The sequence below is a fragment of the Stylophora pistillata genome, chromosome 1 (assembly GCF_964205215.1).
Source record: "Stylophora pistillata chromosome 1, jaStyPist1.2, whole genome shotgun sequence".
NCBI classification, from domain to species: Eukaryota; Metazoa; Cnidaria; class Anthozoa; order Scleractinia; family Pocilloporidae; genus Stylophora; species Stylophora pistillata.
Window position 1 is genome coordinate 36,119,218 of NC_142519.1, and position 13,772 is coordinate 36,132,989.

At 36.3% G+C, this 13,772-nt stretch overlaps 2 protein-coding genes across 2 annotated transcripts in view; one reads left to right on the plus strand and one right to left on the minus strand.

The window, feature by feature from the left end:
- The window catches only part of LOC111336020 (uncharacterized), a 38,610-nt gene extending 36,018 nt beyond the window's left edge, over positions 1-2,592 (minus strand). The window contains exons 1-2 of the mRNA XM_088753844.1: positions 2,222-2,592; positions 2,015-2,038 (exon numbers count right to left, since the gene is read on the minus strand). Coding sequence (XP_088609970.1) covers positions 2,015-2,038; positions 2,222-2,344 — 147 coding nt within the window. The 5' untranslated portion in view covers positions 2,345-2,592. The remainder of the gene's footprint in view (positions 1-2,014; positions 2,039-2,221) is intronic.
- A 2,844-nt stretch (positions 2,593-5,436) lies between these two features.
- LOC111336027 (protein TEX261) lies at positions 5,437-10,221 on the plus strand. Its single transcript, XM_022942043.2, has 6 exons — positions 5,437-5,595; positions 5,718-5,797; positions 6,940-7,093; positions 8,257-8,324; positions 8,991-9,105; positions 9,990-10,221. Exons 1-6 carry the CDS (start codon positions 5,529-5,531, stop codon positions 10,106-10,108), a joined length of 603 nt encoding a protein of 200 aa, XP_022797778.2. The 5' UTR covers positions 5,437-5,528; the 3' UTR covers positions 10,109-10,221.
- The last annotated feature ends 3,551 nt before the right edge of the window (positions 10,222-13,772 follow it).

Here is a 13,772-nt window from a genome sequence, read left to right on the forward strand (position 1 = left end):
AAAAAAAAAACCGAGTGAATGTTCTATCAGCTTTTAGGAGTCGTCTGCTATCACAGAAAGTCTCAAACATCGATGTCTTGAACTGTAATCTAAATCTGTTTTTCAGTAAAAGATTCTTTTGCCATCAAGAATGTTCCAACCGGTCTACACGTAGAAGCTAACTGAGAAGTGTTTAGAAGGCATTCAGTGAACACCTTCCAAAGACATCCCGCTTACAACGTCCTTTTTAGCTCACAAGGAGACGATATTGCAGTTATTTTTGTTCACTGACAAGCAAATGCTAAAATACCCCATAAACTCGGCGTTACGTTTCTTGAAACGCTCCCGGCTAAGGCTTAGAACGGTGGTTGAGGGACAAAAGAGTAATGAGAGAAAATCTGGCAATTACAGTGATTACAGAAAAACTGAAGCGCGACGTAGATTCTCAATGATCATATGAAGTCCTATTTTAAGAATTTGGTACATCCGGCTCAAAAGATCTAACTGAACTGAGAGTTTTTTCGGGAAAAGATTCTCTGTAATGTTTACAACAATCACAAGTAAGAGTCCGGCTCAAGGCATTTTTTCTTTATTTACCCGAATAGAACTGAATTCATTTTGGCGTTTCCTTCTTTGATTCAGTTGCATCGCGCGCATTACTGGTGACTCTTGATAGAGCCTCTTCACTCCTAACACCGTTCAAGAAGCGTGGTGTGTCTACCAGAGAGCGAAATGAGCGAAATACAAACTCTATCTAAACGTTGGTGGCACATTTGGTATATTTGAGTAGTTGCAGCTATTGACTACATTTGGTGCAGTATATGTCGCGGCTGCTTCAGAGCGAGCTGATCAAAAGAACCATGCGACGTTCTATGACTTGGGGCTAGAAAAATATTTTCAAACCAACCAAATACAAGGTTTAAAAAACAAAATTTCACATTAAAGCATGAGTCGATCTTTTGAGGGCATGATCCGTCACAAAATCCTCAAGATGTTTTTTATATGATGGCAAAACACATTCATTACCAAAGGGTGTTTCAGAAATTTTTTAGCACCATTAGAAACGTTCGCATTAAATGAAATCAGATTTCATAAAGTTTAAATTTCATAGAGACGAGATTTTTCGAAGGGTAAACGTAAGGCAAGAGGAAGTTTTTCAGACAAATTTAAAATTATCCTAATTTGGAAAACGTGAGGGTCTTTGTGATTGCTGGTACATTGTTGTAAATTTTTGTGTCAATGCCTATTTCCTGTTTTCTAGAAATTTTCATATTCATCTTCCTTAATTACAGTCCTATATTGCCATAATTTACAGTACTGTCAAATAACTTTTCACAGGTTTGAGGTAAAAGAAATTTGAACGACAGAAAAAGCCAGCTTTTCGCACGCAATGTTTTCCTGAGTAATTTTTCTGTTCATTGTCATTGTTCCGATTCTGATTTCGAGACGAGTTTTGGTGAAAGGTGTCTTCATCACACCAAGAATTCGGGAATAACTGCAAAGCTTACAAAGAGAAAGTTTATCCAATGGTCAACTGATGACTGAAATAATTATTGATTCTAGCTAACAGCGAAAATTCTTCTCAGGGCGAAGGTATATTTAAAAAGCCGCAATTCTTGTGGTTTTCTGAGCGAGAAGGAGAAGAAAAATATATACTAAATAATCAAACCTAAACATTCATTCAAAAACATGATAATAAATTAACATATCTTGCTCAGTTGATGCCGAGACAAAAGACTGGAAAATCATGCTCACAAAGCGACGTATTATGTAGACGATAAAAAGAGCAGCAACCATAAAAAGGCACACGCTGCTCTGCATTTCTTAAGCCTGTTATGATTCAAGTATGATAAAATGGTGCAATGATATCACAAGAAATAAAATCGACTATTCGCGATGGAATATTTGATAGAATGCCATCTTCGCCCGCTAAGGTAGTTTATAGGATTATGTTTCTGTTCTGCTCTCTACGTCAGTTTAAATCTAGTCTAAAATTAGGTAAAGAAAAAAAACAAAAAAAGTCCATGCTACTCACATTCATCGGCAACGGGTGACCGTACTTTTGAGGAAGACACATGTAAAGATAAAAATTCATTTTATAAATTGTAAGAGTCTTGCGTTTAAAAATAACTGTTAATGATAAAGGAACGATTAAAGTAACTGGAGTAATGGACATAGTTATAAGAAACATTATATATCAAAACTCGATTTAGGGGAAAAAATAATAAAACTCTCTACATACCATTTTCTCGCATTTCATGTTGAAATGTCCTTCCTGGACTTTTTCGATGAACTCTTCGTCCTCAAAGGAGCAACAAGATAAATGACAATTTACGAGAACGAACATGAGTAAAACTTTAAACATTGTTTCATCCACAGGAAAACGCTGAAATATCGTTTTCCAGAAAATACCGATCAAAAGAATTCTACGCTTGGCGACTATTTTAAAATCGAATTTGCGTCAAACTATCACAAGCCCAAAATATACGTTTTTCGTGGGTTGACTAGAACTCGTTTAACGATCGGGAACCGCTAATTTTGACCGTTGGAATGGTTAAAATTTCCTTCTCGTAATTAGGCGGCCATCTCTAAAGTGTAAATGTGGTCTTTCTTTCTGTGTTTTACCTCCGTTGTTTTATTTCGAGGATGTCAAGATTTCACAAACACATCACTCATCCTCGGAAAAAGAACCGGGTCCAAGACAAAAAGAACCCTTTGGCGGCGTATTGGTTTGACGTCACACTCGGACAAGTCACATTTACTGCAAGTGACATTCGATGAGATTCCTCTCCGGTCTCTAAACGCATTCATCACAAAGGAGGAGAGTGAAAGCTAATTGAAAAAATCTTCGATTTAATTAAGTAAAGGGTGACCTGAAGAAATGGCCAGGAAATGTAGAGGCGTTTATTTATTTGGCTAGCTCTGTTCACAGATCAGTTGGACACAGAAAAACATATAACTGAAAAATACGTTTTTATTTGAAGGAAAAAATTCAGAGATAGTAAAATTCAGGTCAGTTATGGCTTTTAAGTGCGCTGCGATGTTAAATGCCTTACATTTTGTTACATTTGAAATATTATAATTCAAAGTGTAGCAATTAGTGTAAATGCAGTCAATTAAATATCGTATCAACTGTGCTCTTTTTTGTTTTATTCTTTTATTTTTTTTTAGTCAATAACAGATGTGCGCATCAGCAATTTGTCGATTTTATTGCAAATAAATGACTTTGGGTGAACCAGAAGAAGGAGGAGTTCCCAGAACTAGATTTGACATGAATAAATGCGAATCAACGAGAAAATTTCAATAAAGGTTTACTTCTTCTACTAAAATGTCCATTGTCCATAAAAATTTGAAATTTTGTTTCAATGATAAGAAATTATAAATAAACTACTTGTTGTAAATAAGGAAAGGTATTAGTTTATTGACAATCTTAGCATTTTCTGGGTTTCGCATCAACTGTAGGAGAACTTCCAAGATATATATTTACATGGTATTATGAATTAGCTTCCCATCACTCTCTGATCTTGATATCATCCATTTTTAGGTAGTAATTATTTTGTTTATGTTCAGGGTTTTCAGAGTTAGAAACAAGACCCCATACACGCAACATATAACCTACATCGTGCGCAAACTATTGTAACTGCTGTTGTTGCAATCTGAAATTATGAAAGTATAAATAATCAAAAATGTTAGTGTCAATGTTTTAGAAAATGAAAAGAGGATCGTGATTTCAGATGACATCTCTTTTAGTCTTTTTAGCCGATTTCTTTTCCTTTTTTTTTTTTTTTTTTTTTGAAATATTAAATTGAAAAAAAAATGCAAAGAACTATAATCTTCCTTGCAAATACGTGTTTCTTTTCGAATCAAAACATATACAATCTGAAACTACTGGCAAAAAATTCAGGTATTCGGGACAGATCGGAAGAAATGCGATTGCTACAATTCTCCAATGGATGATAAACTAAAAACGTGACTGTTGGTAATTTGAGATGAAATGAAACACGCAGAGGTTTTAAAGTCAATCTAAATGCAGTAATTTCAGGAATGATTCTTATCTGTTTGCGAGGTAACGATAGTTGAAACAATAGAGTTTATGTTCGTGGGCATAAAATTTTTTGGGTTCGACTCAAAGCCATTTTAACCCGACCCGCAAAGCGTGGGTTAATATGACTCTGAAAAGGGCCCAACACATATCTATGACCAAGTTCATAAACTCTATTATTATTAAAATCATTTTGGAGGGCATAGAGAAAACGAAAAGTGAAAAAAATGACAGCAAAACAGCCGGCTGTACAATCACGCAAGTGTGCGAGCATTTTAGCCCACCATCACGAATCTCCATTTAAACTCGCAATATGCACTACAATGCCCGAAAAAGCGATAAAAATTTTTATCTAACCGATTGCTGACCAAGAAAAGATATTGAACCCTCTCAAAGAGGCTGAAATATTTCATTTCGTGATACGATTCAGGTGATGCCCAGAGGGTCAGATCAACTCCAATTGTGTCACCCGTTCGAAGCGGAAATTAACTCTTGCATGCCTGTTGGGCTCTTTGGCCACTTATACCATGTATGACGCGTATATTTCAAAGACTAATAATCAATGTTTTTCAAAGATATTTTGGTAAACGGAAAATATCATTTCATGTATTATTTCAAGTTTTTCTTCTCGATCATTTGTTTTCCATACAGATTAGAACGGTGTACTTCCTATTGTCCCATGATTGTTGCAGTCCTTGTGTGACTAAGAAAAATATGAAATGGAAAATCGCGATGGTCACTAGAAAATGATCGCTCAATTGTTTGCTATCTATTTTTGCTTACTAGCGTCCAGGTCAACCCGTAATAACAAAAATAAATAACTGACCCAAAGTGATTGGATCATCTTGCTTGAGTCTTGGAGACAATTTTGAATGCAACATCGTTTTATGTAAACTTTTTGAGAGATTAGTTTTATAACGTACCGGAACTGGAACTTTATTTAGGTTCATTCAGAATAAAACTTTTGACTGATTTCAGGTCGGAACTATTTACTATTATCCTTTTAAGTTCATTTTCACGTTGGTTAAATTGCAATTTTCGTGAAGATTTGCCAGAAAACAAGTAAAGAATATGAAAAACAGCCGGAGGAAACATTAATGAAATTGAAACTCCAAACTAGGAATTAAAGAATATAAAGAAATTTATCAAGGTGTTAAAGGAAATAAATAGAGTAATTTGATTTGTTCAAGTTGCCATTTTTCATGAATAGTTAAAAACAATTAAAAATAAAAGCTTTTGATTTAGTGAATTTCTTATTCATGTGATCAAGCCAGAAAATTAGAGTGGTTTCTATCAGAAATCTCCGACAAAGGAGCATAAGTCCGAAAAAATATGATTCCTCAAAAGTTGCTGTGTACCTTTTTTCTTTGCTCAATATGCATGCAATGCGGGCCTATAAATTGGATGAGGACCAAAGGAGTGGCTACACAGCTGCACAGATTGCACGTTTGCAGAATTTTGGTGTTGATACCTGGCAGAGAATCGCTCGATTATTTACTGATTCGAGATGTTTCTTTACATTTTAAGCTGGTTTTCTATGATCTTCCATGTTCTCTTCTTGACTCTTGCATTAGGTACTTTCAAAGCGATTCTGGCGTTTCCCAGATACACTCTTTGGCAGTGTTTTGAGATTGTAAATATCGTCAGTGGGTGTTCACGCTTGTCTGTTTTTTTTTTTTCCACAATCTTTCCAAAGCTGCTGCCCTATTTTACCTCGCCGAACTTGTGGAGGAATACACTGTACTAACAGCGAAAGTGATTAAGGGTATGGTAGCGGTAAGTCGTAAAATGTAGACATCTGGAGTGCGAGAGAGATGGAATTGAATAATACGTGTAGTACTTAACTTGCAGGTGGAAATTGAGCGACACAGTATACATTTAAGTAAGCTCAAAATTATTGTTTAAAGAGTGTGAATTGGAAATTGTTTAGGATACAATGTTAGCCTGAAAATTACGCGTCCTAAAAGCCGTGAAAAACCACCAGAAATTGAAAAGAAAAGAAGTTTACTAGATGCTGTAGTCATATATAGCTCACCTTTTTCGACTGTCAGGCGTTGCATATAATGTTTTGCATTTTTTAGGCTGTTGGAAAAAAAGCTCTACATTTTTGCAGTTTTATTTGAGGCAGTTGAAGGATTCAGTCGCTGATACTTAAGCAAAAATACATGTGTAAACCATTTTTCGTTGTATAGGGTGCAGACAAGAACTGGTATCCTTTTCACAGTACCCAAGTTCTCAATAATTATGTACTCACCTTAGTGTCTTCTACACATCTCTTATAACTGTAGCTCTGATGACCTGACCTTAGTTGATGTTCCTCTCTCTACTCAACATGGCTCTCTGTTTTACAATGGAGTGATAATGTAAAAGAAATTATTGTTGATGAACCCTTGGGATTGAAAGTTATGAAAGATTTATCAAGTTGCCCTAACTAACATGTCAAGCTTTATAGAATAAATCCCCTAGTGATAATGATGCTTTAGAGTAATGTTACAATGAGACATATACCAAGGCCATAAGATGCCATGTCAGTCCCACATCTTGTAGGAAATATATTCTTTTCATGCAACCTGTCTCCCCTCTACTCATTCAAGTTTTCTAATAGGTATAGATTGAGCCCTAGCTTATTCATAAAATGTCTACCAATTTTTTTTTATTAAAAAAAAATAGTTTATGGTGAATGTTTGCCACGAATTTCCACACTGCTGCAGTGGGTGAAATTTTACCTTAGACACCTCTACATTTTGTAACTTGTTTGTCTGTGTGCCTGTTAGTTTATCAGTCTGTATTCAATCTCTGAAACAGACAAGGATTTTTTTTCCTGGCATAGCTGGGCTAGAAGCTCTCTTAAACATCAAGGGAAGACATTATATTTTTAAAGAATTAACAATTAGCTTCCTTGTTTTTGTTCTCTACAGGTGACAACTCTGGTTTACATAGGACTTCTTGTGCTAGAAAGCTTTCCTCTCTTGATAATAATTGCAGGACTCTTTACCAATGGGCTATATTTCCTGCTTCTTAAAGATTTTCCATTTATTGAGCTGACATCTCCAGTGTTTTTAGGGGGAGTTGGTAAGTTATTGTATGGAGACATTTTAAAATTTGTACCCTGGGGCAGATCCAGGGGAGGTTCGGTTGGTTAAGTTGAACCCCCTAAATTTTCCACCAGAATGCTGGAAGTCATGTTTCTGAAGACCTAATATTCAAAATCTACCAGGGGAGCATGCCCTCAGACAATTCTCCAAACCCCCTTGACTAAATCATGGATCTGTCCCAGGTACCAACTGTCTGCCAACAGGCTTGCACTTGGAGGAACTGACCAACTCCCAACTGCAGTACTAGTACCTCAGGTACTTGTGCACAGGATTATCTCAATGAATTTTGATGGTGTAAGCAATTTTTAGATACATGTAGACATGAAGATTATTCTTCTCTTACTTAACACAACCCTCTTGCCATTGAATTTTGTTATGAAAGTTTTTTTCGGATGTTAAGCTAAATTCTACTAGCTTTTTGAGTGGTCATTACTTATTATTGATCTACAGGGGAGAGCAGGGTTGGCGTTGTGGTGAGAGTGCTCACCTTCCACCAATGTGTCCCAGGTTTGACTCCTGGACCCAGCATCATAAGTGGATTAAGTTTGTTGGTTCTGTACTCTGCTCCGAGAGGTTTTTCTCTGGGTACTCCGGTTTTCCCCTCTCCTCAAAAACCATCATCATTTGAATTTATTTAATTTAGACTTTATTTGGATTTACACACAACTTCACAAGCTGTTCAGCTTTAAACATTATCGTGTCTAAATAAAGGTGTTAATATTATCATTATTATTATTATTATTATTGGAGGACAGACACATACAGTGTAAATGGTGTCACCATGAATAACAACATTTTGCTATTTTATCATTATGACGTCAAACAAATAGATCCTATGTTGCTCTGGGTCTGTTTAGTAGCTGCACTAAATCACAGAAAAAATTGGAATGTGGTAAGAACAAGCAATTGGCACACTACGCCTTCCTCCGGCACAGGCAAATGTGCCAGATTTTGATGTCACATGTGATCCACGTGGAACCTATTTGTTAACTGGATCATAGTGCATCAGGTTAATATATGTTGTTTTCCAATAACTAACAAGTATCCTCCAAACTAGTATAAAAGGGTATACTTAAAGAGGAATAATTTGTCAACTTGAAAAAAATAACGTTGAGAACTATTTTCTTACTGAATTTTCAGCTATGGTTTTTGTCAATCACTACTTGGCATTTGACCACTTTTCCTCCGTTTGGTATCCATTTTCTGAGGTAATGCAGTTTTGCTGTTGATCAAGAGTAATTTAAGGAAAGATGGACTAAGTGTAGGACATGTATAGAAGGAGAAGGTTTACAAATAAACTTCTGGGAAAAAGAAAGATATAGGATTTACTAGTTCTTTTTTAAACTATATAGTGTTGTTGTTATTTTTTTGGTTCAATTTAAACTTTTCTGGAATGAAAAACTGTAAAGAAGCACAGGCAAAATGTCTTGAAAGAAAAGATGCCCAGCTCTCCAGGCTCCTGTTCAGTCAAAGAATACATGTTATCATTGGACCAATGTAGCCCTGTGTGCATGAAAATTGCCAGTCAATAATTTACAGTATGTATGAGGGCTGTATTTGGTTAGGTGTGCAAGGCTGAAAAAAGCCACGTATGTGCTTACTTAATTGTAAATTGATGATTTTGAGTAGACAAGGTGAATTAAAGCGGGTGAGATGGGCACCATATTTTGCATTTGTTTGTTGTAATACTTAGTGAGGTAGTGGATCCTTTATTAACCAAGCTTGTTCACACAAGATTAGCAGGTGTTGGCCATATTTTCACATTTTTATGGACCTTGTCCTCACATGAAATGAATTTGCCCATTATCCAGTCCTTTTGCCTTCATCCCTAATGGTCATGAACAAATGCATAATCTTGACTCTGTCTATTTCAGATCCTAGCTTACTTCACCATCTGCTTATGGATTCTACCATTTGCATTCTTTGTTTCCTTATCGGCAAGCGAAAATGTATTACCAACAGCATCCACAGTTCCAGAGGATAGAACAGGTATAATTAGAGATATAACAGTATGTTCATTACATCGGAGTTTTTACTAGCCATCAGAGTTAAGAAACTTTTGTACCTACAGTATCATGCGCAATTCTGTTACTACTAAATTTTCATGGCCTTGTTAATTTTACTTTTGGGGAATTTTCTCATTGTTACTTAAAACTTTTCTCCTAATGGCACATTTCTTAATTAAAACCCTCAGCTAAGAGAAAATAAACTGAAATAGTGATGAAAAGTACATAAACATAATAAACATTTTTGTCTTTAATCATTGTGTCCAAATAGCACACAGGCAACCATAATGGTGCACACAAAAAAATAAAATGAGGAAATTATACATTTACAGCATTTCAGGCCAAGTATGTTGGCATGGGTATGGGCATTTCAGGCTAAATTTTCCATTGAAGTTCAATTTCATTGTTTCTGTAACTCAGCTGCGATTCTTTTTTTTATTTTTTTATTTTTAGCAAATCTGTAATTAAACTTTGAGAGATGTGAAATCATATATGTGTATGTATGTGTTTTGATGCTGAGAGTGCAGCTTAATTACTTTGTGTCTTGAACACAACTTCTAGGAACATAGTGGATCTCTCTACATCTTGATAACACTTTTCCTTTTTTATTTAAAGACTCGCCTTATGCAGGGTGTGACATTACATGTAACTATTCAACTTACTAGCCAGGTGGCTAGTGACATTTTAGATGTTGCGACAATCTCAGTTGGTAGACTAGCCAAACTGATTAGTGGGAATCGAAAACCACTGGCCAAAACTGAATTTCAACTAGTGTGTGGCTAGTTGACTACCATTAGTGTTGAGCCCTGGTATGTGAAGTTAACAAGTTTAATTTATTTCTGTTTTCATATTTTTTTGTCTCTTCAGAACCAAGCTATTCTTATGCTGGCCAAAGATCAAGTCGCAGACATGGAATCCTAGCATTTTTCAATTTTTTGTCAAAGAAAACAGAGGGTTATCTGCCGACAAGGACAAAATCATATTAAGAGCTGAGAGAAAATTATGGTAGACATCTGTTAGAAAAAATTGATGTATTATTACAGCGTATATTAAGTCCTAGGTCCCTGCAATTAAACTGTTTCTATGGTACTTTTACAAACCAGTGGTGTTTTTTTCACAATTAACTTATGTAATGTTCTTGACATGTTACCAGTAGATTGAGTGGAAACAGTGACCGCCGGCCAGTTAGCCCAATGGATAGTGCGCCGGACTGTTGTGCGGGAGGTCGAGGGTTTGAGCCCCGGCCGGACCAACACTCAAGGTCTTAAAATAATTGAGAAGAATTTGCTACCTTTCTATAACATCAAGAAATGGTTATATATTCTAGTCTTCTCGGATAGGGACGAATAAATGGAGGTCCCGTCTCCTGCAGGATTGGGGTAGGAGACGTTAATTTTCCACATACGAGATTACTGTGTGATGGATGCCCTCCCCTGGGGTGGGGTGGGTGGGAAGATAGCAAGTCTACATCAGCAAATAGCTGCCATAATTCAACCTGCTCAAACAAATAAAGGAGAGATAAAAGGAAGTAGTATACTTGTGTTGTAGATGAAACATTTATTGGTTTTGGCATGTTTTGAACCACTTAGATTTCAGATTCCCTGGGTTTCTGATATTTCTAAGACTAGGTTTACACTAGAGGAGAGTTTTCCGGATTCGTAAATGTTTCCAGATTCATCAATTTTGGAGTATTCGGATTCGTAGGCGTTTACATTGAAAGGATATTCGGATTCCTGACCGTTTACACACAACGACAACTCCGGGAACATTCTAAATGGAATGGTTACCAAGCCCAGTGTTGTTTTATCGTTCGATCCACAAAGTGAAAATGCTTCCCCCAAAAAAGGCTAGAGTAGATCCAGATGCCACTGAGGCAAATTTGAGTTGGACAGATGCCAAGCCATCTACGTCGTCGGCGATTAAGTGTGGCTGACGTTAAACTTCCTTGCAATAATAATTTGCGTTTCCTCAGAAATACTGCGGTACACATGATAAAATTTATCGCCTGAACCTGCAACAAGATTAGGCAGCCGGAGACCGCCAGCAATGTTAGCACCAGATCCTCCATTTTGGTTTCACCGCAAACTCAAAAGATTGCAGGCGGAAATAATATCAGGATTCGAGAAAAAAAAGCGGTTACACGACAAAACTTTCCGGATTCAAAAGTTATCGGATTCAAAGTTCCCACTTTAACTTCCGGATTCAAAATCTACGGAGACACGACCAAACCGGGGAGTTTTTATTTCGGATTCGTCCACTTCCGTGTAAACGGCAAAATCAATCCGGTACTAAAACGTTTCGGATTCATCACGAATCCGGAACAATTTCCTCTAGTGTAAACCTAGTCTAAGATATAAGTCAAAGAAAAAAGGGAACTTCAAAAGTAAGACCAATTCGAAATTATTTTAATTCGAATAAACTGAGAAAAAAAAATTAGGCCATCACGCTATTTTGAAGGTATTTTTAATTAGTTGTGCATGTTTCTGGTATTGACAATTATAGCTGAATTGTCCTGTGGATGGTGGTTTTCATGAACAACTATGGAGGGTATAGAAATATCAGAAATTTTACCTCCTGCTGGTAAACTTCATTTTTGATTTGTACTTATATGTTGTTATTTAACTGTAGTTATTAGATCTGCATACCATTCATCTTCAACCAAAAATAGAAGAGGTATTCAGCTACCAAATTTGAGTGACAATTTCTTAATACTTGGTGGTGCTTTTTCTTGGGTATTATTTTTTTTTGATGTTATCCGACTGACTTCACATGATAATTATTTATTGCCTTTTTGTCTGAGTATGAAGCACACATTGGCATGCATGTGAAATGGTATTGTAATTGAATGGCATCTGTGAACACTGACATAACCTTATAACTCTCAGAAGTGATTATTAACATGTAACTCCTCCCTTTAATAACCATAGATTAGCCAGCAAACAGGTAATGAGAATACTCCAACTAATCAGGTAGAAGTTGTTGCTATGATCTACCTCTACTCTGAGTTCTCTGAATTAGTTTAAATGGAAATGTGTAGCAGACACGGGGGAGAATTGACAATCAGATCTGGGGAATCAAAGGTGCAATATTAAGTGAAGTTTCTGTTATCTTTTTATTGAATTTGTGTGGTTCTAGATTAAGTGTTTTTCTGAAGTGAATATCCAATACCGTCAAAGCCATTGCAGAAGTATTTGAGTAGACAGAAGTTTTAAGAGCAGATGTACTGTTTAGTCAAAAATAGGATGTGAGCTTGTTTCTTTGTTTTCCTTTATATTGTTGTATTTATTTTGTTTTATCTTATCTCTCCTCTGCGTTTGACGCCTCGTGACCCCGTACATAGTAGCACACTTAGTCACGTGACAAAAAAGCCTTCAGTTTTCTCACACTTGTTTTGCCGGTGTGCTGTCGTTGTTTTGTGGAGGTCTTTTTTTTTTTTTTTACTTCGGTTCGCACAGAATGTGAGAGAAATTTCGCCCAGATGTTCATTTAGTTATTCTTTATGTTTATTTTATTATTTTTTAAATTCATTTTCTTCAGTTTTCGCCGTTTTGAAACTGTTTGCGATTTGCGGTTTACGTATTAATAAAAGGGACCTTAAGAAACCACGACGGCGACGGCAACGAGGACGTGGAAAAACAAGAGATCTTATTGGCAGAACAATAGCTCAGCACGTGCGTTTTGAAACTTTGTACATTTCTCAGCCGTCCTATGCAAAACAACAACGTGAAATGGCCAAAATTTGCGTCGTCTGCGAACCGAAACCGCGACGGCAAATTATTTTAACTTCCATTTGGAACTCAGCGGCTACTTTATACGTCATGTTGAAGTTGAGCTGTGGCGCTGTATGAGACAGTAAGCTCCAGCAGCCATTTTTGAAATTCTAACCAAGAGTAGAAATTAAATTTTTTAATCGAAGTCTTCCTTGGCGTCGCCCTGTGGTTTCTTAAAGTCCCTAAAGTTTATAGTCTGAATTTCAGCAGTCTCTTCTCTTTACCCCAAGAGGGGTGCGGCTACCATCGCGCTTTTTGCTGTTTCGCTCCACTTTACTTATGCTTGTATAAGGGAGATAACATGGAAAAAGATTTTTCTTAGTTTTATTAGGCTAAGAGTAATTCCGCGATTGGCGACCGTTCAATAAAGGTGGAAGACAATACAAACAGACCGCTGAGAGCTAGACTCGGTAAAGATCCGATAAGATAAAAACTTTATTAACGTGTCGGGTAGATCTAGCTTACATTTACGTAAACTAATTGTGGACACCTAACTAATAGTGTATTAAAAGTTAAGAATTATGATTACAATCCTAAATCTTATAAGTCCCTCACTGTAAGATGCTTAATTTACTGCATAGTGTACAATTTTTACAATTATCTTCCATCATTCCAACTAGGTCTAATTTTCGGATTTTCGTTTTAAACGTATTTAAAGATTCTGAGTTTCTGACTTTCGTTTCTAATCTTGACCAGAGAAGTGGACCCAGATATCGTAAGTTATGTTTTCCGTACGTCACGGTATTGAATCTTGGTATAACAAAATCTGAGTTTCTTAAGCTATAACGGTTGATGTTATCGTTTTGGAATATTTCTTTAATGTATGAAGGACAAAGTTCATTCTTTACTTTGTACATAAGAATAGCAATGTCTTGTAATC

What these genes read in the sequence shown, in the direction of transcription:
- LOC111336027 (XM_022942043.2), top strand. Translation starts at nt 5,529, where the DNA reads ATGTTTCTTTACATTTTAAGCTGGTTTTCTATGATCTTCCATGTTCTC. An exon ending in CTTCTTGACTCTTGCATTAG is followed by an intron (nt 5,596 to 5,717) that starts GTACTTTCAAAG and finishes ATCTTTCCAAAG; the next exon opens with CTGCTGCCCTATTTTACCTC. An exon ending in AGTGTTTTTAGGGGGAGTTG is followed by an intron (nt 7,094 to 8,256) that starts GTAAGTTATTGT and finishes CTGAATTTTCAG; the next exon opens with CTATGGTTTTTGTCAATCAC.